Source organism: Hyaena hyaena, unplaced genomic scaffold, assembly GCF_003009895.1.
Source record: "Hyaena hyaena isolate Hyena2069 unplaced genomic scaffold, ASM300989v1 scaffold_802, whole genome shotgun sequence".
Classification (NCBI taxonomy): Eukaryota; Metazoa; Chordata; class Mammalia; order Carnivora; family Hyaenidae; genus Hyaena; species Hyaena hyaena.
In genome coordinates this window covers 379,683-401,770 of record NW_024081434.1, presented here as the reverse complement: position 1 = coordinate 401,770, position 22,088 = coordinate 379,683, and the positions used below count along the sequence as shown (strand labels likewise).

General features: G+C 40.0%; 1 protein-coding gene across 1 annotated transcript in view; it reads right to left on the bottom strand.

The window, feature by feature from the left end:
* Positions 1–21,603, bottom strand: part of GPC5 (glypican 5) — a 479,275-nt gene extending 457,672 nt beyond the window's left edge. Inside the window, exons 1-4 of the mRNA XM_039219200.1 lie at positions 21,593–21,603; positions 8,887–9,024; positions 5,277–5,775; positions 4,825–5,224 (exon numbers count right to left, since the gene is read on the bottom strand). Of these exons, the coding sequence (XP_039075131.1) occupies positions 4,825–5,224; positions 5,277–5,775; positions 8,887–9,024; positions 21,593–21,603 (1,048 nt within the window). The remainder of the gene's footprint in view (positions 1–4,824; positions 5,225–5,276; positions 5,776–8,886; positions 9,025–21,592) is intronic.
* Positions 21,604–22,088: the final 485 nt, after the last annotated feature.

Here is a 22,088-nt window from a genome sequence, read left to right as displayed (position 1 = left end):
AGCCAGGACAGACAACACACACAGAATCAGGCCGCAGCGATGGGACAGGGCCACTTGAGACCTGTGGTGCAGCAGCAGACACCGAGACATACTGCAGCCTCACAAATGACTAAACACCCCCCTCTTTTGACCATAAGACTGACTATTGCTTCTTCAATCACTACAGCCACCTTAATCTTCCCAACGCCTAAGTTATCAAAACACCCAGTTTCTGAAACGCTCCGCTCCATGAAACAGTCCTAGAGATCACCCAGCACAAGCCCTAGTCTTAGAAAAAGCCCCTTCCTGACTGACCTTTACCCACAACACCCACAATTCCTATGGTGAGCAACTGTCCTTGCTGCAGCAAGCAAAATGAGCCTGATTTGTTTGAGTATAGGGTGGTTACCGGTGGGTTTGGTGAAGAAGCTTCAACACAGGGCAATCCTGATATTAATAATCTTCCCCAACATCAGAGCCTATGCTCCTTCTATGGCTTTGGAAATTTAATCAACACAACTATGTTGTTCAAGTAGCAAAAAGGGTTAAATTCATGAGAAACAATGGTGTCGATTTCAGAGTACTATCCATGAATGACTATGGCCACCAGCTATCTAATCATATAAATCCTTAAACCACGCTCTATGCACTACTTCACCTCCCTGAATACATGCTGCAGAACTGTGGCAGCGGTAGTGGAGACGCGGGTAGCTGAGGCAGGGGTAGTGGAGGCTGTGGTTGAGGAGGGCAGGGGTAGTGGAGGCCGCCATACTATATAGATATATTTACCATAACCTAATAAAACCTTCCATTAGCTCGTGAGAAGAAACAAAAGATTTACTATAACCTAATAAATACCATTTTGAATAGAAATATATTTCCTGGGGTGCCTGGGTGGTTGAGTCCATTAAGTGTCTGACTCCTGATTTCAGCTCAGGTCCTGATCTCACAGATGGAAGCCCACTGCTTGGGATTCTCTCTCTGTCCCTCCCCCAGCTGCATGTGCACACGTGTTCTCTCTCTCTCTCTCTCTCTCAAAATAAATAAACTTTTAAAAAAATAAGCAGAGATATAAAATAGCTGGATAATTTTATTTAAAAAAGAAAGGTGTTTCCCAATTTTAGAAACAATAATTTGTGACCAAAAAAACCTTTTATAGTTAATATAAAAACAGATTCTGATACATAGAAATCTAAAACTTTCACCTCTAAAGGCCAAGACTAGTTAAAATCAAGACACTAAACAAACCACCGTAGTGGCAACAATCCATTTTGTGAGCACTTCCTATGTGCCTGGATTTGTGCTATTTTACACACACAGATTATTTCATTTCGTAAATTCAACAGCCCTTTAACTAAGACTCCCGGGGCACGCGGGTGGCTCAGTCAGTTAAGCGTCAGACTCGTGATTTCGGCTCAGGTCACGATCTCATAGTTCACGGGATCGAGCCCCCAGTCCTGCTCTGTGCTGACAGTGCCCAGCTTGCTTGGGATTCTCTCCCTCTGGCCCTCCCCTGCTCACCTTCTCTCTCTCTCTCTCTCTCTCTCTCTCTCAAAATAAATAAATAAACAAAAAAAAAACCCAACAACAAAGATTCCCATCTTATAGATGACAAAACAGAGGTTCAAAGAGGAGAATCAGTCAACCTAGGCCCCACCGCTACAAATGGCAGATCCCAGTTTTGAAACCCAAGGTCTCTAATTCCAAACTCCAAGGTTACCAGGTAGATTGTTTCTCTTTCGTGTGAGAATGAATCTACACTGTGCTTGAAACAATAATAAGATTCGATCATAATGAAAGCAGTTAAGAAAATAAAACCACACAGCACTAAAGTGACCCGTAGTATTAAAATTTCATTTTGCCACATCAAGTTTATTTTTATTATCCCGTTTATAACCAAAAGCTATCGAAAAATGTTATCTTTCACAAACTACTACTTGTACCAAGGAACATTCACTTTTCAAAAACCGGTTGGGATATAAATTACCTGAATACCTTGGATTTTTTTTTATAAGCTTCTCCTATCTGAATTACCTTCTTAAAAAAGGGAAATAATGCAAGTGTGAACAATTCCATGTGTGAAGAGAATTTCAACGGGAAAGCATTATCCCTCCTCCCCAATAAATAAAATAAAAATAAAAGGACCTTTAAAAGACACTTTCACTAAGGTTTTTTTTTTTTTTCTGAATAAAATAAACAAGGGCAAAGGGCACCTTGACTACTACTTAGGAAATAAAATCAGAACACAGGGAAATCTGTAATTCTAATCACATTTACACCTTCTCTCCTTTTTTACATTTCTCATCCAACATCCTCAGGAGCTCAATAGGCTTAAAAGAATTGGAGCAGAGTAAAGAACAAAGGTGAGGAGAATCTGAGAAACGACTTGAATGGCTGTTCTCACCATTTTAATAATTTCAAATTGGATAACAGAGTTTTCAGAAGATGTAAGAGTTGCAAATATAGGAAGAAACTATAAAAAGTTGTTCTACCTGCTTTTATTATAAAAATGGCATTTTGGCCTCTCAGGAATTAACCACTTGTGGACAGTGAATGAAGAAAGCACTAAAATTATTAACTTTCAAGAAAAACGAGTATCAAGTTTAAATGTATTAGCTTTGGTCAGTGAAAGTCTATGTGCCAAATAAATACATTACAAGGAATATTAACATTGGTATTCTTACATGGAAATGACTACTTATATTCACTATTGTTCTCTCTTGAGATTGAGGATGCTGTTAGAAAATCGGATACCCAATTGGGATACTCAATCACGCTGAATGTTACAGATCATACATAAACACACAAATAAGGAAAAGCAGTTATGAAGCACGTAGTATGTGTGGTTTACTCGGTTTGAGGATGAGTTTGTTTTAGTGTGGAGAAGTAGCAATGTTAAAAGAAATAGTTTAATATTTCATTTACCTATTCAACTAAAACAACGACTAACAATTTGGGGACAAGAATGATTTTAGTCAAGATGATTCTAATTCAAAATAATACTTTCATGTCATTGTTTTCTTAATGCAAATATGAAACGCATTTGGCCCTTCTTCCCAGCAGCCGCACTGAAGTCCCCAAGCATGTAACGGTGCACAGTCCCTGGCTTCTGTCTGTACTGCTAGGCTCCCCCCATCACATTAAGCCATAGAGGAAGAAAGGTACTGGCAATGGGGAAACAATCCAGAATGGCTCAGAAAAGAAGGTGCTTGCCATCCTGGCTCTTTTGGCTGGGGGGCGGGGGGGTTCATATGTATCAAATGCAAATAAAGACACCATTTCCTTCTCTATACGGCACAGCTTCAGTTTTCCCTCACATCCCCATAAAAAGGTATGCCAGTGATTGATACTCTGGGAAGTTCCTCTTCAAAGGAGATGAAATGCACACAAGGTTCTAGGAATGTAACACTTAATCAACGTGTTGCACGCAGCAGGTATCAGGGATACTGAGATATGAGAAGCGCAGTGAAGTTGAGCCCTTTACTGGAGAGCTGTCAACGCTTCCTGAATGTATCAGCCAAAATCATGGCATTTGGGGAACAAAATCTAATAATGCAGGTGAGGATTTCATAAGCTCAATGCCTTCACCCTGTCCCCCTCTGCACAAAGACCCACTTCAGCAGTGTTAGCTACGGATACGTGAGGTTTAGGGTTTTGATTTTTTTTTTTAATAAAAAGAATGCACTGAAATAGGAGAATAAGTTTATAAAGGGCTATTACTGTCTGAGGAAAGAACTGCCCTAAGCTTAGAATCTCAACTATGTTGTTTCAAGCAGTATGTAAAAAGCACCTTGTACTGAACATTCAAATAAAGACTTGAAATATTTCAAATATAAAAGACTGGTCATGTAAACTAATATGGATGTAGGGTTCCCAGATTTTCCTTACAGGATGAGGGGAGAACTGAGTTCTCAACCAGCAACAGCAATCAAGCAAAATAGCTACCGTTCCATAGAGCTAAGAGCAAGCCGCTTCACCCTGAAAACTCAGCCACAGGACGTGTTTTAGAACCAAGCATCCTCTATAAATTCTTTACTCAACCAGGAAACTCACGGCACTCGTCTGTCTTGCCTTCAGAGTCAGGGTGCATTGCTCCAGTAAGATGTGCGCTTCAGACACCTGCTATTGCATTTGACAGCTAAGACCTAATCTTCCAGACCAAAGGTAAACTGGAAATCGCACCAGCAGAAGGAAATGTGCGCGGAGGGGTGGGGAGCAGGGGGTAAAGATGCAGGCAAACGGCCTCACGAGCAGCAGAATCTACACTGGCTACGCTCAAGGTGCTGCCTCCCCTTCAGTCTCTGGTGTTTGTTTCATCCATGTTTAGTGGCTTCCCGACACATTCCGTTTTGATCGCCTGTTGCCGTCCTATCTTCCAGGCGTCGAAACTACCCAGTCGTCTGGGAGGCACGCTGGGGACAGTGTGTCCCCCGCAAGGAGGGCTCGGTGCCGGGGCACACAGCCAGCTGCGGGTCACGCGGGTGTGAGTGAGCGGGGTCCGAGTCCTAATCCCAGAGGAGACGGGCTGCCCTTTCAATGCCCCATTCTCCAGCAAAGGAGAAGAACACGGGTTTGGATCTTCAGTTCCAAACTTGGAGCGACCGAGCCAACTTGGTCCACCCGAGAAAGAGCAAACCGAGCCCCCCGGCGGGGCCGTGGTGAAATTCGCACCCGGAACGGAAACGCGGTCCGCGTCGCCCACCGCCGGCCACGCAGCGGCAGAGGCTAGGAGACCCGGCGCGGGCCGCAAGTGCTCAGCCCCCGCAGCCGCGCTTCCCCGAGGCGGCCCCCGCGTGCAGCCCGCCCGGCCGGAGCGGCGCCCCGGGAGCCGCCCGCGCGCCTTACCTGCCCGCGGCGACTCCGGCGGTCCCCTGACAGCTCCCGCCAGGCGCCACTGGAAAAGTTTCCGAACTTCTTCGCAGCTCCGCACGCCCTCGCTCCGAGCAGACCCAACGAGGGCCAGAAGGAGCAGCCAGCAGCCGCCCGCGCGCCAGCTCTGCGCATCCATCATCCCTGTCCTGGTCGCCCCTTCCCACGAAGTGGGCCCCGCCGTCCCCGCGCGCCCTACGTGGCAAGCGTTGGAAAACGCTCCGCGTTTGCGGCGCCCACGAGGTGCAATCTGGCGGCAGACGCTCCGGGGCCGTTCTGGGACAGCGGCCTCCCCTGGGGGCACTGGCTCTCTCCGGAGGAGCTCCGAGGCGGGAGACACGAGTCCTCGAGCACAGCGCCGCCGGGTGTCCCCGTCCTGCGGGGGAGAGCAGGCCCTGCACCCGCGAGGAAGTCGGCTGGAGCCGCACGGAGCCCGCGAGCGTCCGGCTCCGGCCACCGCCGCGGTCGCCGCGGGCTCGGCCAGCAGCCGCCGAGCTGGGACGCGCTCGCCGGCCGCGCTCCGCAGGCAGGCCCCGCCCCCGCACGTCCCGCCCCGCCCACCCGCACGCCCCGCCACGCCCACTCGCCCCGCCCCCGCACGCCACGCCACGCCCCCGCCCCGCCCCCTGCGCGCGGCCGCGCCCGCCCCCGCCGGCCCGCTGTCCGTGGCGGCGCGCGCGGGGCAGCCTCAGAGCGGCGCCGCCTGCCCCGGGGAGGCGAGCGGAGCGAGACCCCGGCCGCGCTCTTCCAGCCCTTTCCGTGGAACTCGGTCGGACGAAGAAGAGAGCGAATGTAGGAAGAGGCTCGGAGAAGATAAGCAATGAGGAGCACCAGTTGCAAGTACGATGAAATATTTGACTGTAAGGCAAGGTCTTCAGTACATGGGAATTTGTATGGAAATTGCATGAAAATTGCATGAAAAGGGATCTGGGGCAATACAGCAGGCAGAAACTTTACAGTTGAGATCCCATTTGAAGACTTGATAGCACTTACAGGGTTTTAAGAGTATACATGAGACGTTAGCTTTTTAAAAATTGGTTTATGTTACTACTTTGAAACATTTTTCTGTAACATTAGCTATGATTCTGTGAAAGATTGTAGAAATCGTAAGAAATACATTCAGACCTTATCAGGTCCTTATTACAGTAAAGTCCAGTTTATTCTGTCATCAACTTTCAGCATCATTTTATCTACATGGGCCCTTCTGCATTTTGTCACTTCTGGAATTGTTTTTAAAACATTTTTCAAAGAACTTCTAAGATAAGAGTGCTCAGGGGAGTTTCTAAAAAGAAAGATAGAAAGTGAAGACTTTAAGCGATTAAAAAAGGACAAAGGAATTTTCTCAATTTTTTTTCTTTTTTTCTTTTTTTTTTTTTTTTTTTTTTTGCAGTACACAGACTTTATTTTCCCTTAGACCAAACCTTGTTCCATTAGTTTTTAGCCCTTGGACCTTTCTGCCTTTTTCCATAATTGCATTCTTTTTTTTTTTTTTTTCCATTTTCTGAATGTGACTCACTCAACGCTAAGCCTCTGAGAGACAAGTGTCTTCATCTACGAGCACCTGAAGGTGGTATTCCTCCAGTAAAACAAAACTACTTAAAAGCATCAGGCAGGGGAAACTGTGACTGCCTCCACCACTTAAAGAGAATTTAATCTCAAATTTGAACCCTTGCCAAGAGATAGAGATGAATAATTTTAAGTCATAGGTAAGTGTCATGGGACTTTTAATGATCATTTGATATCAAAGGCAGCACTTTCAAGCAGTAGATTGCTAGCCTTAAAACCATTCCAGGGAAATGGCTGAAATACTTCTTCAGTAAAATAGTGCTCACTTAGCTTTTGACATCAATTCCATGAATACTAGTTTTTCGAGGGTTTTTTTTTTTTTGAGAAGCTCTCTTAATAAATGAGAATTGAAAAAAATTAGCTGCTTTTAAATTCAAGGACTTCAAGCAAAGCTTTATATATGTATCATGAGTGCGGCTGGGGTGGCGGGAAACTTCCCCATGAATTCCTTCTTCTCTAGACACCAAGTATACGGAAAGACTGCTTGGAAGTCAACTATATATATCTATGAGAAAAACAAGAAGAATGACCATGAGGATGTGTATAGTAGGTGGCATACAACATTCTAAGTGCTTTTTATGGATACTAGTTCATTCGCTTACTCTTTAGGACAATCCTATAAAAGAGTTACTATTATTATTGCTTTACAGACACACAAGTGAAGTGGCTTGTCCTAGGCCACTATGGCTGTTAAGGAGTTTGATCCAGGAATCAAACCCATGTGCTATTAACCTCAGACCCTCCCCTACTCAATGCTGTTGGGTTACATTCAGTAACACCAAAGGCAGTTTATTAGTTTATCAGATTTTGTAGTAATAATTATATATAATTTTCATTTATGGAATTGTATTCTACTAGAATTCCTTCTGTGTCAGTATAAGGGTAATAAATCCCCAAGTTTTTCCAAAGCTTCTTTTTTCCTTACCAAGGTCCCTCTTTGATAGATTTGATCATCATAGAACATTAGCATTAAAAGAATTCTTAGAGATTACCTGGTCCGATTCACTCACTTGGAATTTCTGAAACAATTTGTCTTGCAAGGGTAAAATCAATCAAAAGAATTCAATCAAAAGAATTATTGATGGTTCAGTGAAAACTAATCAACAAACAAATATTGATTGAACACATATTAAATGTAAGAAAACAAACCACTGTGCTAGCCATAATAGGGATTATAGAGACGTGGAAACAGCTTCTCTTTTCTGTGTTTTTGCCATTTATTTCAACAAAACAAGGACATGGGAAGTGATAGAGAGAACTGGAGTAGGGGCTAATAGCAAATAAATATACTTAGTCCATATTAAATGCCCCTGATTACAAAAAAATAATTTTTTTCCACTTCTTATTTCCCTATTGCTACCACAGTGCATAAGCCAAGTGGCTTCGAAGGGTTTTCCTAGAAGGACCCTCATGCCAGGCGCCCAAACAGGACGTGCTGGCTCTGCTGGGAAGCTTTCAAGACAAGTGTCCTCCTTCCAACGAGAGCAATGCCAAAGTGCCTTTTGTATGAACATTCTAGAACAACCTCTATAGACCGTACTAAAACTAATCTTTTGTTCAGTTTACCTCTAAATATTATGGATGAGGCTAGGGAAGAATTGCCATATTTTGATAGTGAAGATGTCTCGGTTTTCAAAGGTTAGTCAAAATGCACTTAATCAAATAGGCATGTGTTTTGCTTTTGAAAGACCAATAAATACCGTCAGATAGAAGAATCTTTAAATGATCATTAGTGAGGGGCGCCTGGGTGGCTCAGTCAGTTTTAAGCATCTGACTTCGGCTCAGGTCATGATCTCACGGTTTGTGGGTTCGAACCCCAAGTCAGGCTCTGTGATGACGACTCGCTCAGAGCCTGGAGCCTGTCTTCCAATTCTGTGTCTCTGTCTGTTTCTGACCCTCCCCTGTTTGCACTGTCTCTCTCTCTCTCAGAAATAAATTTTAAAAATTTATATAAAAAAATAAATGATCTAAATTATTGGAAACACACCTTTGTAGCTACTAAATGCAAAGCTTCTAAGTAACCATTTATAATGTGTCAAGTCAAGACCTCGTAAAGAGAAATGAAGAACCCCCATGTGATTTAGGTGATAATGGTATCACATTGCCCTCCACCCTGACTACTGATTTAGGCTAAGACTGGCCACTGGTTAGCTCACCCACAGAAGCTGGTTGGGGTAATTTATGTGCCCCATCAGTAATAATAGCTAATGTTTAGTAAACACTTATAGTTATTGTTTCATTTAACATTTCAACCACCCCATGAGATGGTTACATTATGTTACTAATAGGGAAACAGAAGTACAAGGAGATTCAATAGCCTTCCAGAAACCACAGATCTGATAATAGCCCAAAAGTAAGGCAGGCGTGCCAAGGTCGGCACTCCTTGGCCATTACACTCTACTGCCTCTGACAAAACAGGTACCTGTTTTGGGCCCCTTGACTCAACCTACGATATATGGCACTGGTACTTACTGCTGTTCCTTGTGTGCAGCCAGTTTGACCTCACTTTTAAAGAGGTCCAGACCCCCAAAAGTGGCTCTGACACTGGCCCCCAAAGTGCCTTCCTCGGTAGCTGCCTGAGGTACTGCTTGCTCCTCCCTTGTTCCTCCACTAAACGTTCAGTTGTGAGAACGGTACTGTCAGGACCAAAATTCCATGTGCTGCCTTGACATCTTTGGGCCTTGTAGGGTCCCAAAGGCTTAGATATGAGTTCTGCTGTTGCCAGATATAATCTCTCCTCCCCACCCACCCACCCACCCAGCAGGAAAGGCCCTTACCCTGGCTCATTCCCCTATCAGCCGCACCAGCTCCATCCCACTTATCTTCCACCTAACCGGTTTCCCTTTGTCCTTCCTGGGGAACCAAAGGTCACCTCACCCTCCTGTCTCAATCAGGCCTGCCTCCCACAGCCCCTGCGGGTTCACCCCGCTCTCAGGTACAACCCCCAGGGCCCCGCGTGGTGTATGGTGTCCTCGTCCCCTGGACTAACCGGCTGCTGTGAATCTTACCTGACCATCTCAAAGTACCGGTAAATAGGAGGTGGTTAGAGCAACATTATCCCCAATACATGTGCTTCCACTTAGGTATTGCCAAAAAATCCTGACTTCTGCCTTGCCCTACCTTCTACCTCTCCCACACGCAGGCTCTGTTCCCCAGCTGCCCCACTCAAGGAAGCCAAATTGGAGGAGGGTCAGGAATTTCTGCTGCCAAGTAACCACCAGAAAGAAACTGAAGGATTCTTTCCTGATGCCTCCCCAGGTTCAGAGCAATGATTGAGAAAAAGCTGCCTGCAAGAGAGAATTCATAACAAAGTATAACATTCCATAAAATACCCAAAACCAGACACCACGTTGAAATTTACATGGAAATCAGAAACACATTTTCCAGCAAAGTCTTTCTAAATATATGTATTTAACCGCTAATGTATATTTCCAATTTGAAAACTCGCATCCTCTAATCACCAGCACACATTTGCTTATGATTCTGAAATACACTAGGTGCATTTATGTCATTATTTCACAGTAATTATGCTTTAAGGCAAAAACAGCACACCTCTTTCACAAAAAGCATTATATAAATAAATTGTTCCTGTATGGAAATTTATAAAGTATTTTAAACTGTATTTAATTTTATAGGTTTTGTCTCAATTTCTGATGAGTGGCATTTTTATTTCTTTATTTTAGAGAATTTAGTGAGAAATAAAAATATTGGTTGCTTTCTAAACAAGAATGAAAGTATTAACCAAGACACTAAGAAACCAGGAACTCTCGAGTTTATTAAACTAAATTCTTTTAAATAACTGTCTTCTAGTCCATATCTGAAAATATGAAAACCGTGTCCTTCAAAGTTGTGAAATATAGTACATGTGTGAATTATAGGATATTATAATGAAAATAAGTACATTATACATTTCTCTCATCTTCAGATTTGTATTTTGTACCATTTATTACAACCCCAACTATTTGTGGTTTCCGAAGAGAGCAAAACTCACATTCAAAACTCAATTCCACCATTCGTTAAGCCAACACTTAAGAAAAGACAGTTGCATGAACAAATAAATTCAGTTGTTACCTGTATGGAATACACAACATTCCTGATTAAATAATGTTTTCATTATTTTGCAAAAAAACAAAAACCAAAACACCAACTTTATATCCGTTTATTTCTGGTTGTTTAATGTGAGAACATTAACTGGCCACAACTGTTTATCTACCCAGTTATGAGCCTTGTGAGGTCAAAGGAGCCTGCCACCCGGCTCCACCCACTAAGCACCAAATGAGTACACGTTCTGCTTTCCTACACTTTTACTGACTGAATGAACCTGCCCTCCATAAGTGTGACATTCTCATGTGCCCTGCACTAATTAGATCTGAATTCTTTGATTATTTTTTAAGCAGCAACCTTTTAGCTTCATCTTAATTGCTAGATTTTTATATTATGTTCAAGGTGGAAAATATCACTATGTAATGGAATAGCATCAACAAACACCTTTAAAACCAGGTTATAACTTCCCAACTAAAATTATGTATAGATCATTGTATCATCTAGCATTTGACTTTTAATAACTCTCCGACGTCTGTTTCACTTCTTATCATTTACTTTTCTGTGACAAAAATATAAGGTGGATAGCTTTAAATTTTAATGTTACCACCAAATTAATTATTTAATCAAGAGTTAAAGAATTATTTTCTTAATTGTTTTCCTACAACTTTTGACATTACAATATCTTAAATATTAATATCTTCAGACTAGGTGAATTTTTAGAATTCTTTTTTAATTTTTTAAGTTTATTTATTTTGAGAGAGCAAGAGAGTGCAAGTGGGAAGGGGGCAGAGAGAGAGAGAGAGAGAGAGATTGAGAGAGAGAATCCCAAGCAGGCTCTGCAACAGGAGCCCAGAACCTGATGTGGGACTCAAACTCATGAACCAGGAGACTATGACCTGACTGAGGTCAGATGCTCAACCGATTAAGCCACCCAGGTGCTCCCAGATCAGATGAATTTTAATACTACTTATCAGATACTCTCCAGAATGATTATTCATCATGTGTATCATCTCCGACAAGTTGTTAAATCATTCTGACACGTTTTTTCCTTATTATGTAAAATGAGGGGAAAGTGTAATAACTATGTTCTGATGTTATTGAGAGGGTTAACTGAGATAACACATGCGAAGTGTTATGTATAATTCTTAGTTCATATCATCACTCAATAAATAGACATTATTATTCTTCTCCATTGGAAAAATACTCATCATTAATTCCTGATCCAGTAGTTATGTCTTAGATGTAATTAGCACAATAAATCTGCTCCTTTGAATTAAACAATGATTCAAAGCTAAAATCTTTTGCCCTCTCTGTATTATAGTATGGTTTCTTCGTATTATTTAGCATTTATGCAATTATCAAAAAAATTTTTTTAGTAATGGAGAAAATGAGCATTACCTCAACTCAGCATAGGGACAGAGGAATCTAAGTTGCCCAAGGTCATGAGCTACAAGTCATTTTTAAAGGAAAGTGTCACTCCTCTCTGAACATAATGAGCACTTAGAGCAAGAGCTAGAGACTAATTATCATCAGCTGTTTAAGATGCAAAGTGTAGACACTCTACTAATGATAAAGCCTCATAATTGATAATTATTTTTGATTAACGAGTAGGAAGTTCTTCCAGAGGCTTTCAGTGCTGTGTACCATTGTCATAATTGATCTTTAATTCTTCCATCTACAGGTTCCTCTTATCATATGTTTGATCTTTGCTATTTATAAATAAGGTCCATGCATAGGCCTTATTAACCATCCCTAGAAGTGATATTACTTTACAAATGTCTTTGCAATTTAATTAGCATTCAGCCTAATTCTTTATATTTGCATATGAAAAGGTACAGGCAGTTCATGCTCTCAGGCAGAGAGGAGAAATCCCTTGCTCTGACCACTGTTGAATTCGCTTGATCCAGATTTTGTGAGAAGAGAGAACAATTCTCTCTCTGAATGTGTCTGGGGACACTTTACATAATTGCCAGGCTTCTCCCGGAGGAGAAATTGTGTTCTGATCCTCTCTGTCTTGGGGGAACAAAAAACTACTCCATCTGATCTGTTTCCTATATACCACCCTAGTTTTCCCTCACTCTCCTTTTTCTGCCCATATTCTCAAATCATCTTGTAACTGCTCTCCTGATGTTCATAAATCACCCTCATCCAACACCTAGCGGCCAGCTTCATGTGTCTGTCAGCTGAACCAGACGTTGCCAGACACAGTCTCTCTGAAGACTCGAACCTCTTCAGCTTTCCTGACAGTGTGCTGTCCTCCTCCTCCTGGCTCTCCAGTACCTGTTTCTCTCTACCTTTGCCTGTTTCTCCCCTTTCTCCTACCTCCTAAGGCTTAGTTTCCCCCAAAGCTTCCACCTTTACACTTCCTCTTTATTCCCTACATATTCCGAGGAGGGCGTGCTCGGTTGAGCAGTGTCCTCTAAACGTCTATGTAGAACCTCCAAATGTGACTTTATTTGAGAACAGGGTCTTTGCAGATGTAAAGAGCCTAATGAAGGCTCTTGAGATGAACTTCTCTTGGAGTTAGGGTGAGCCCTATATCCAGTGAATGAGTGCCATCCTTATAAGAAGAGGCAAGGACACAGAGAGAAACGGGCAGCGTGAACATGGGGGCAGAGACTAGAGTGACCCGGTTACAACCTAGGAGAGAGGCATGGCATTGTTTCTCCCTCAGAGCCTCCAGAAGAAACCAAGCTTGCTGACATCAGGATTTCAGACTTCTGGCCTCATGTACTGTGAGAGAAAAAGAAAAAGAAAAGAAACCTGCTGTGTTAAGCCAGAGCTTGGAGCTGTTGTGGTGATTAGTGAAAGCGGTGCTTGAAAATGAATCCTGAGGATCTGGTGGTTCTCACGCCAATGGGAAGTGATTCGGGCACATGTGCTAAGTGCCCATAGGCCGTCTTCTCTCGTCTGCCCCCTCCTCTGTTTTTTCTTCTGGATACCCTACAATTATCTGAGTTCTAGTTTTACTAAAAGAACTTTATTGGCTTCTCCCCAGTTCACACTCTTCATCCATTGGTTTTTTTTTTCCCTACTAAATTAACAAACACTAGCCCCTAAAGCCCATTCTTTTTATTAATAAAAATCATCTTGCTCCTCAGAGTATATCCTCTTTCTCTTTTAATGCCTCCATGAAATATAAATTACAAGACTTGCCAGTGTATTCACCTATCTCTCATATTCATCTTTTTCATTCCAAATGCCCCACCTTTTCTCATTACATTACCAGTTGATGGCATTATTTTATTTCCCAGAAAGCACTCATCACCTACAGCCTCTTCCTGATCTAAATCATCCTCTAGCCCAGGCCCAGATCAATCAGTTTGCAGCAGGCCTGTACTCTATTCAGGACAATTACTAATTGATGGCAAAGCAGACTCTAGCATCTACCCATGTGCTTCTTCAAGTGTAATTCAGGGAATGCCTGCATCATGTTAACATGGAATACTAGAATGCAAGTTTCTGGACATTATCCAAAAATGGACTCTTCATTTGGGATCCAGAATAATTCCCACAAAGTGCTTATGCAGGCTCAATAGGGTAAATACACTTTACTTCGCTCTAAATCCACACTCCTTCCTATGTGAACCCTCTGTTTCTGCCAGAGAGAAAGAAATCCATCACTATCCCCAAAAATGTGCCTTGTTTATTTCTACTCAAAAGCATTAGTTAAACTTAAAATCACTTCTAACCTCCTCTCTTTCTTTAAAAGCTCATTTCTTATTTATTATGAAGACTTTTCCAGCCACACCACTCAAATTATTCTTTGCCACCTCTGGATTCCTATAGCATTATTATTGTGGCAATGATTACTTGCTGATCAATTACATATCATTATCTAAGCTATCCTGTGGTTATGCTTTGTTTTCCTAAGAAAATCTTAAGCTGCTCAACCCTGTTCACAGGATCTAGGAACTCCATAAATGTGTACTGAATCAATGCTTGCAAGGTTAGGTGTCATATCTTAAAAGTCTAACCAATTATTGTCGGAGACTTCGATGCATACTGCCTCATTAGAAAAACTAATGGGAGTGGATGCTTATATTCCTATGCTTTCCACTTGAGTACAATTATGAAGCCTGACTGATGATAACTTAATAATGATAATATGTCTGATATTTGCTTTTCATAAATTTGAGAGTGGATCACTAGGAGGAAACCACCTATTTTAAGTAACGTTGTCTACTGGTCTAATAGCCTTTGGATTAGTCTTAAGACTAAAAAGCCTTGGTTGGGAATCTAGGAAAATATTTATGCTTATAAAAGTATAATTTTAAAACTAAACGAATATTCATTACTCACTTGCAAATGTAAATGATCCATTCACACTGACAAATATGTGTTGAGAAGAACGTGTACTATGCAAATCAAAATACTGAGTACTTGGTCCATGGCATGCTAACTATGGAAATTCAACATAGAATGATCTCTATCACTCTTTATGAAGAGGAAAACATAAATATTCTGCAGAGAAATGCATATAATACATAGGTTTTATTAGCCTGCTTTTAATCCAAAGAAATGTAAATAATCACCAATAAGATTTTTAAAAACTTTGTTTACAATCATAAAATAACATATTTTAAAACTCTGTCTTGCCTTTCACTAATTAGCTTATGCCTCTCCCAGAAGAAGAGTTCACATTACAAATTTCAGAATTCAAAACATATTCCATGCATTCTCCATTCTTTATTCTCACTTCTCAGATGTTACATAGAGAGAAACTGGAGAAACAATCATACTACATCCCCAGTACCACCCCTGCCCACACATTTGACACAGTGAATGTTCCTTTAAAATCCAAAAAAGCATTACCTAAACCACTCACTCAGACCAACTTCTTTATCAACACTCAGTGTGCCCTGAAACATCTCACTAATTCATCAAATATCAGAGCAACTATATGCCACGTTCTGTTCCAAGTTTAAAACTAGGGATGAAGAGCTGAATCACATTCAGCCCCTAGTCTCAGAAAATTCACAATCAGAAGGATAGACATACACATAAACAAATAAAGACCATAAAGAGGTGTGGACGCCCTGATCAAAATGCACAAACAAAGGCTCTTTGGCTTCACAATGCACAAGGCTCAAGAAGTAAGTTGTTTTCACTGTGTAATTGCTTAACAAATGTCCTGAATATTTCACAGTGCAATTTTATCAAACAGAAATTTTAAAGTACAAATATATTTTCATGAGGAACTGTTGAATCTAGGGGAATAATATTGAGAATCATAGGGCTTGGATGGCATAGACTCGTGCCGTTATCCTCATTCACTCACAACACTGATAAAAACAATCCACATATCACATCATCAATATGATGGTATGGCATGTAGTCAATAAAAATTATATTCTTAAAGTTTCAAATAACTTGAGGAATGTTGTATGAAAAAATTAAGATTGAAAATGCATTAAGAATATGTTTGCAGCTGTACTAAAAATTGCCTAGAAAAAGGGATGATACAAATATACTAGCTAGTCATTTCTGGTTTATTACTTCCTTTTTTATAGTATCAAGTATTTTCTAAATTTACTGTTGTAATCTGAAAATAAATATTTTATATAAATACAACTCCACACTGTCCTAAAAGGAAATCTACACTCCCCATGTCTGAGGAAGGAAAGAAAGTACACAGAAAGGTTAGTGGAAGAAAAGGCTTTGGAAGGAAAGCTAGCACTTGCCTAACATTCTCATCACAAGAGATTCTCAGATATTTCACGGGAGTTTATGACCTGCTCATTTTGCAGCTCAGTAAATTTTTTACGAAATGTAAATCTTTATATCCAAATTAATTAATGTGTCTGACTGTAATTTCGGGAGCCTAAATATGGGGCAGTAGTTAAGTGGAAGCACACCATGCCTTTCATATTATTATAAGCAGACTCAATGCTCCTGTCTGCCCATCTCCCCTGTGGCTTCCCCTGGGCCCACGCCCCTGGCCCCTGTCCTGTGACCTCAGCACCCCCTCACCTCCAGCAGCCTGTCAGAGAGGTGGCAGAGCAGAGGCAAAAACAAGTCTGTCCCAACAGCCAATGGTGGAAGAACAAGCAGTGAATTTGAACCACTATTTTAAAAGGGCCAAAGGGACCAAAGAATGTTTAACTGACATTTTTGTGCTGTTCGTATGCTAATTTGGATAATGCTTTCAATACAAAAATGTCGCCATGTTACCTGATTGTTTATGGCCAGAAAATGCTCAGAAGGATTTCTTTGCAGTATTTTGTGTTAAACTTGACTTTGAAAATCACTTTTAATCACATTACTAAAAACAAAGCAAGATAATGAGGAGGGAGAATTATCAGCCCCTAGATTTGATCAAAATTTCCCTTCGTCTTTGATATCGTTGCCTTGACATAGTGGCCAAGTTCTCAGAGCTTCCGGTTTCTCTAGGGGAACAGACCTAAACAACTGGCCTGCTATATCTCTGCCAGGTATGAATTTCTATGTTTTTTTTTCTGTTGTTGTTAAGTATTCCTGGGTTTCAGGGTTCCCTGGTGACTCAGTTCATTAAGCATCTGACTCTTGATCTCCATTCAGGTCCTGATCTCACAGTTTATGAGTTCGAGCCCCACCCACATCAGGCTCTGCGTTGATGGCATGGAGCCTGCTTGGAATTTTGTCTCTCCTTTCTGCCTCTCGCCCAGCTTGTGCTCTCTCTCTCCAAATAAATAAATAAACTTAAATTGTTTTAAGTGTTATTGGGTTTAAACAAGGCCTCTTGAAAAACAATAAGCTAAAAATTTAAACTGGAAAACATTTTAATTGCTTGAGTGAATTAAGACACTTATTTCCACTATTTATGTAGATTTGAAAAAAAATTACACACAGTTTTTTAGCCTTCATATTTTACAAATGTATAAAGGCAGCACCAAAATATATAGAGATCAAGTCAAAATTGGACATCTTAGTAATAAAACAGAAAATAAGATCTGGCTGTACAATAGAATGGCAGTGAGTGGTTTTACCTCATGAGATGGGTACTTCAGAAATTAAAATAACTTCACATAATGCAAAAACTAAGGCTATCTTATTATTATAGTTATTAGCATTACTATTAGCATAACAGTTTTTTACCACCTACTATATATCAGGGTCTGTGATGTTTAACCTCATTTTAAATTTTATCCACATTATTGCCTGTAGGTACAATTGTAATCTCAGGAAAAGTAATCAAGACTCAGAGAAGTTAAGTAATGTGATGAGATGACAAAGCCAGTGAGCAGCAGAACCAGATCTGGAACACAGGTCTGCCTGATCTTCCTGTGCTCTTAATCATTGCCCTAACACTCACTCTGCTCATCATATGCCTGAATGACACACCATTGTCCATTACCTATCCTACCACATGAGGTCCTTCTTGAGCTGACCCCCAACCTACCTCTTCAGAGTTATTGTCCACTGCTCCCTTTTGTATGTGCTTCATTCAAGCAAAATGGAATCACTTCCTTTTCCCACCTTTGTGTCTTTGACCAAGCTATTTGTTCCCAGACCTGCATTACTAAACATATCTCAGAATATTATACTTATTTCTGTGAAATGACTTTGCCTTGTATGGAAGCAATGAGTGCCGCCCTCAATTCTCATCATTGTTCTTCTTGTGTGGCATTTATCAACTCATTATTAGGAATTATAATTCATATGTCTAGATTTATCACCTCCACTAGAGTGGAGTTCTTATGCACAGAATCAATGAAGAGTGTATTTTTGTATCTTCAAGGCACTTAGCACAAAGGGAATGTGATGGGTTTAGAATATTAGTTAGAAAGTTTACAAATGAATTTTTTTTTAAGTCCTGGTAACATGCATTGGACACTTGAGCTGCTCTAGTCCAAGAATCACTTAAGAGGGTATCATTTAAGAAAGAAATCACTTAAGAGGGAAACACGCACATATTTACACAACACACACACTCAGAGAAATTAAGTAAAATAGAAGTAGAAATATGGAAAGCTGAGGTTATTTGTTGGTTTTGGCTAATTGTCACTGAAGCATAAAGAAAGAGAATCAACTCGGGCCCTAGGACTCTAGGGCTTCTTGTACATTCCCAATCCTCACAACCACTGATGCCCAGAATGAAGGAGTATATCTGGTAATTTTTAAAATTTCATCAAAGGAAAATCACTTCAGTATTTTCACTCTTATTTACCTCTCTGGTTAATCTATAAAACTCAAAATAAAATCGTAGCAGTGTCTGCACAGGAAAAACATCTGAACATTTACAGTTAATGTTAAAACTTCTTTTCTTGCCAAGAGATTTTAATTAGAAGCAGAAAACATGGATCAAATAAACTTTCAGTGTGCACACAGAATTGGTCTGCCCTCCCAGGCTATGGCGTTCTGCTACCAGAAGCTCTATGGCCAACTATTTATGGCTCTTAACAAAATGTTTGCCATCAAACAATGTCTTGGCTCTGTTTTCTGCTTACAGTATGTCTGTTCATCCTTAACTGCCTGCCTGCTTCACTTCCCTAGAAACTTCTACGAGAACTGAATCCATCAGCTTTCCACTCCTCCAAATAATAATCTGTCATCATTAAGAAAAAGAAAGCCATCTTATCCAAGAGCCCCGGGTTCACTACTTTTCATCACAACACTTCAGACTGAATCGCTATCATCTTATTGGATTATGTCATTGAGATTCCTTTCTCTTTTAGCATCCATCTGCATCCATATAATCAATCATTATATCATCAATTCTCCATTTGGAAATTTTCTGGGATTTTTCTCTTCATCATTCTTACCACCTTCAGCCTAATCCAAGCTGTGGCTTTTCATAGTCCGTTCATTCTGCACAGACCTCTGTGAGCCACAACGTGAACGTCAGTCCCTTCAAAGAACATGGTAGTTAACTACAAATGAGATCCAAACATATAATAAGAAAATGAGTTAGTTAAAAGATCTACACATCAGGCACACAATAACTATTTACTGAATGTAAGCATATAATCTATTCATGAATATTTTAATTGATAGAGGACTAAAATACAAATACAGCACATTCTTCATGTACAATTTCATCTTAAGTTATGTCACATGATATCTTTTAATATGTTTCTAGTTTCCGACTTATTCCACATTCTTACTGTCCAGAAGTAGATCTGACAGTAGCGGCCACAGATGGTAAATACTTATCAACTGAAAAATCCAAGATACTAATCATTACACAAATATTTTTCTAGTAGGTGTTTTTGGAATCGTTACTAACTTACTGGCTTTTGTTTCCTTTTCCTCCATAGATCATTATTCCCGGATTGGACTACAACAGATGGTAGAGATGACTTATTTTTCGGATGTTCTAAATTTTTTTAACCTCAATTTACAATTGAGGAAATAATAAACATTCTTGACTACCTTGAAAACATGTTTAATTTCTGTGTGTTTAAGTAGTATGTCAAGTTTATTCACCAAGACCCAGAACCAATTTACTGTCCTCGAACTTTTTAAATGCTTTATTTACTCTAACCAATACTAATGTAACCAGAACACCTAGCATGTTGTAATTACACAGTAGATATGTTGTGTAGATGTACAGAACAATTACACTTGAAAAGTTGAAATATTGCCTTCCTTAGCAACAGAATAGATCCTAATATTTAATAAAGAATGAACAGCACAGGGGAGAAATAAGAAAATGTGTATTTTGTTTGAGGCCATATCTTTCAAAATGCTGTCCGGAGCCATGACCCTCAGTCACTGTGCTTCCTCAGCACCTTCCTTGTGAAATATTCAGAAGACTCTATCTAATTATCTGAGGAATACTAATGCACACCTTTATTTTACTAAGTTATCTGTGTCAATAGGAGGCATCTCCCAATTAAATTCCTCATTTTACAATAAAAAATAAAGGTCTACTGTCAAGTTATTTTGTTTTGTTAAATATCATAGGGTTGATAAGAGACAACACCAATATATTTTACAGGACCAAAGGATTGAGCTAACACACATGCAAGTTGATGTTTAGTATGTGGTAGGTGCCAAGGACCAATGTGTCTTATTTAATCTTCACCACAACTCAGGAGCCAGGCATTATAATTTTCTGAAGTTTTTAGATGTCAGCTGAAGCACAAGGAGTGTCCGGTTGGTCTGAGGTCACATGACCAGTTAGTGGTAGAGCATGGATTCAAATCAGCTGGTTTGACTCCATGGGCCATGCTCTTCCACAATCTGGAAGGTAACAGCAGCCTGAGAAATGGAACACAGTGCAGTCTGAGTAGAATTTGCAAATGCCAAGTAAAAGAATGCAGCAAGCTAAATTCTAGAAATAATAGAAGGGAGAATCAGAAATCAAAGTCAAGCACTGGGTAAATGTTAGAATCTATCTAAAATAGTAAGTGACCAATAATGGCTCTAGAGAAATCCCAATACCCTTTGGTAATGCAGTCCTTAAAACTGTCAGTGACACAAACTAATATGCTGCTAGCTAAATCATATGCTTCATTCCTGTCTTACAATTGTAAGCTAAGTCTCCTAGATGATTTTCTGTAGGAATAAAGCTCCAACGTTAGGAACAAAGTTAATACAAAAATAATATTTTCTTTACAGAATTTATTTACAAAAGTTAATTGCTACCTGACATTCATAGATGCACCTAGTCTGAATAGGAGAGCTACCCTTAGGTACTTTAGACCTGAACTCGCCAATACAGGAGCCCACTAGCCATATGCAGCTACTGAGCTCTTGAAATATGGCTAGTCGAAATCGAGGTATGCTATAAGTATAAAGTATACATTGGGTGTTGAAGGGGAGAAAAGCATGTAAAATATCTCATTCGTAACTTTTGTATTAACTATATGTTGAAATAATGATCTGGACATAAAATAAATTCTTAATATTAATTTCACCCATTTTTATTCTTTTTAAAAATGTTACTGCTAGAAAATTTTAAATTACATATATGGCTTACATTATATTTCTAGTGGAATGCTTTTGATCCGTTAAGTGCACTTTATGAATATACTAATATGTATTTACTTGTATTATTACAGAGTTTGAATCATATGCTAGGATTAAAACTTTTCTTCTGAATTCATACCTGATATAACTTTTAGCTTCTGATTAAATGCACCACATTTACTCAAATGCACTTTTGTTTTCAGATTCTGAACAGAACAGTGAGAGAGAGCTCGCTTACTTTGGTGCCATACTCGTAAGACAGTCGCAAAGCGTTGGAGCCACCAACTGTTCAAAAGTGGCAATACCCGACGAATTCCAACCCTCACAGAACAAGCAATAAACATCTGAAACACAAGTCTATGAAGGAAGAACATTTAAAATAATATATAGACGATATGTACAATTTCTATTTTACACTAATGTGGTTTGTTCATCCAACAAAAATATAGTGGCTCACGTTTTAGGAAATTCTATTTGGAAAATAGACGGAAATCGTTCAAGAAAAAATAGTGATAAGTAGCTTGAAAATCATATGCTGACTAAAAGATTTCTAATAAACACTAAGGAGTCACATAGAATTTTGCTGTCTGAACATTTTAATTGGCAGAAATCAGAAAATAACAACAAATCTTTCATGTAACAAAGTGAAGCAAATTATACCTATTTTTTAAAATGTCCTTATAAGTTTAAGAAGATTTTTATGATTTTAAAAATGGAGCTGTAACTATGGAATA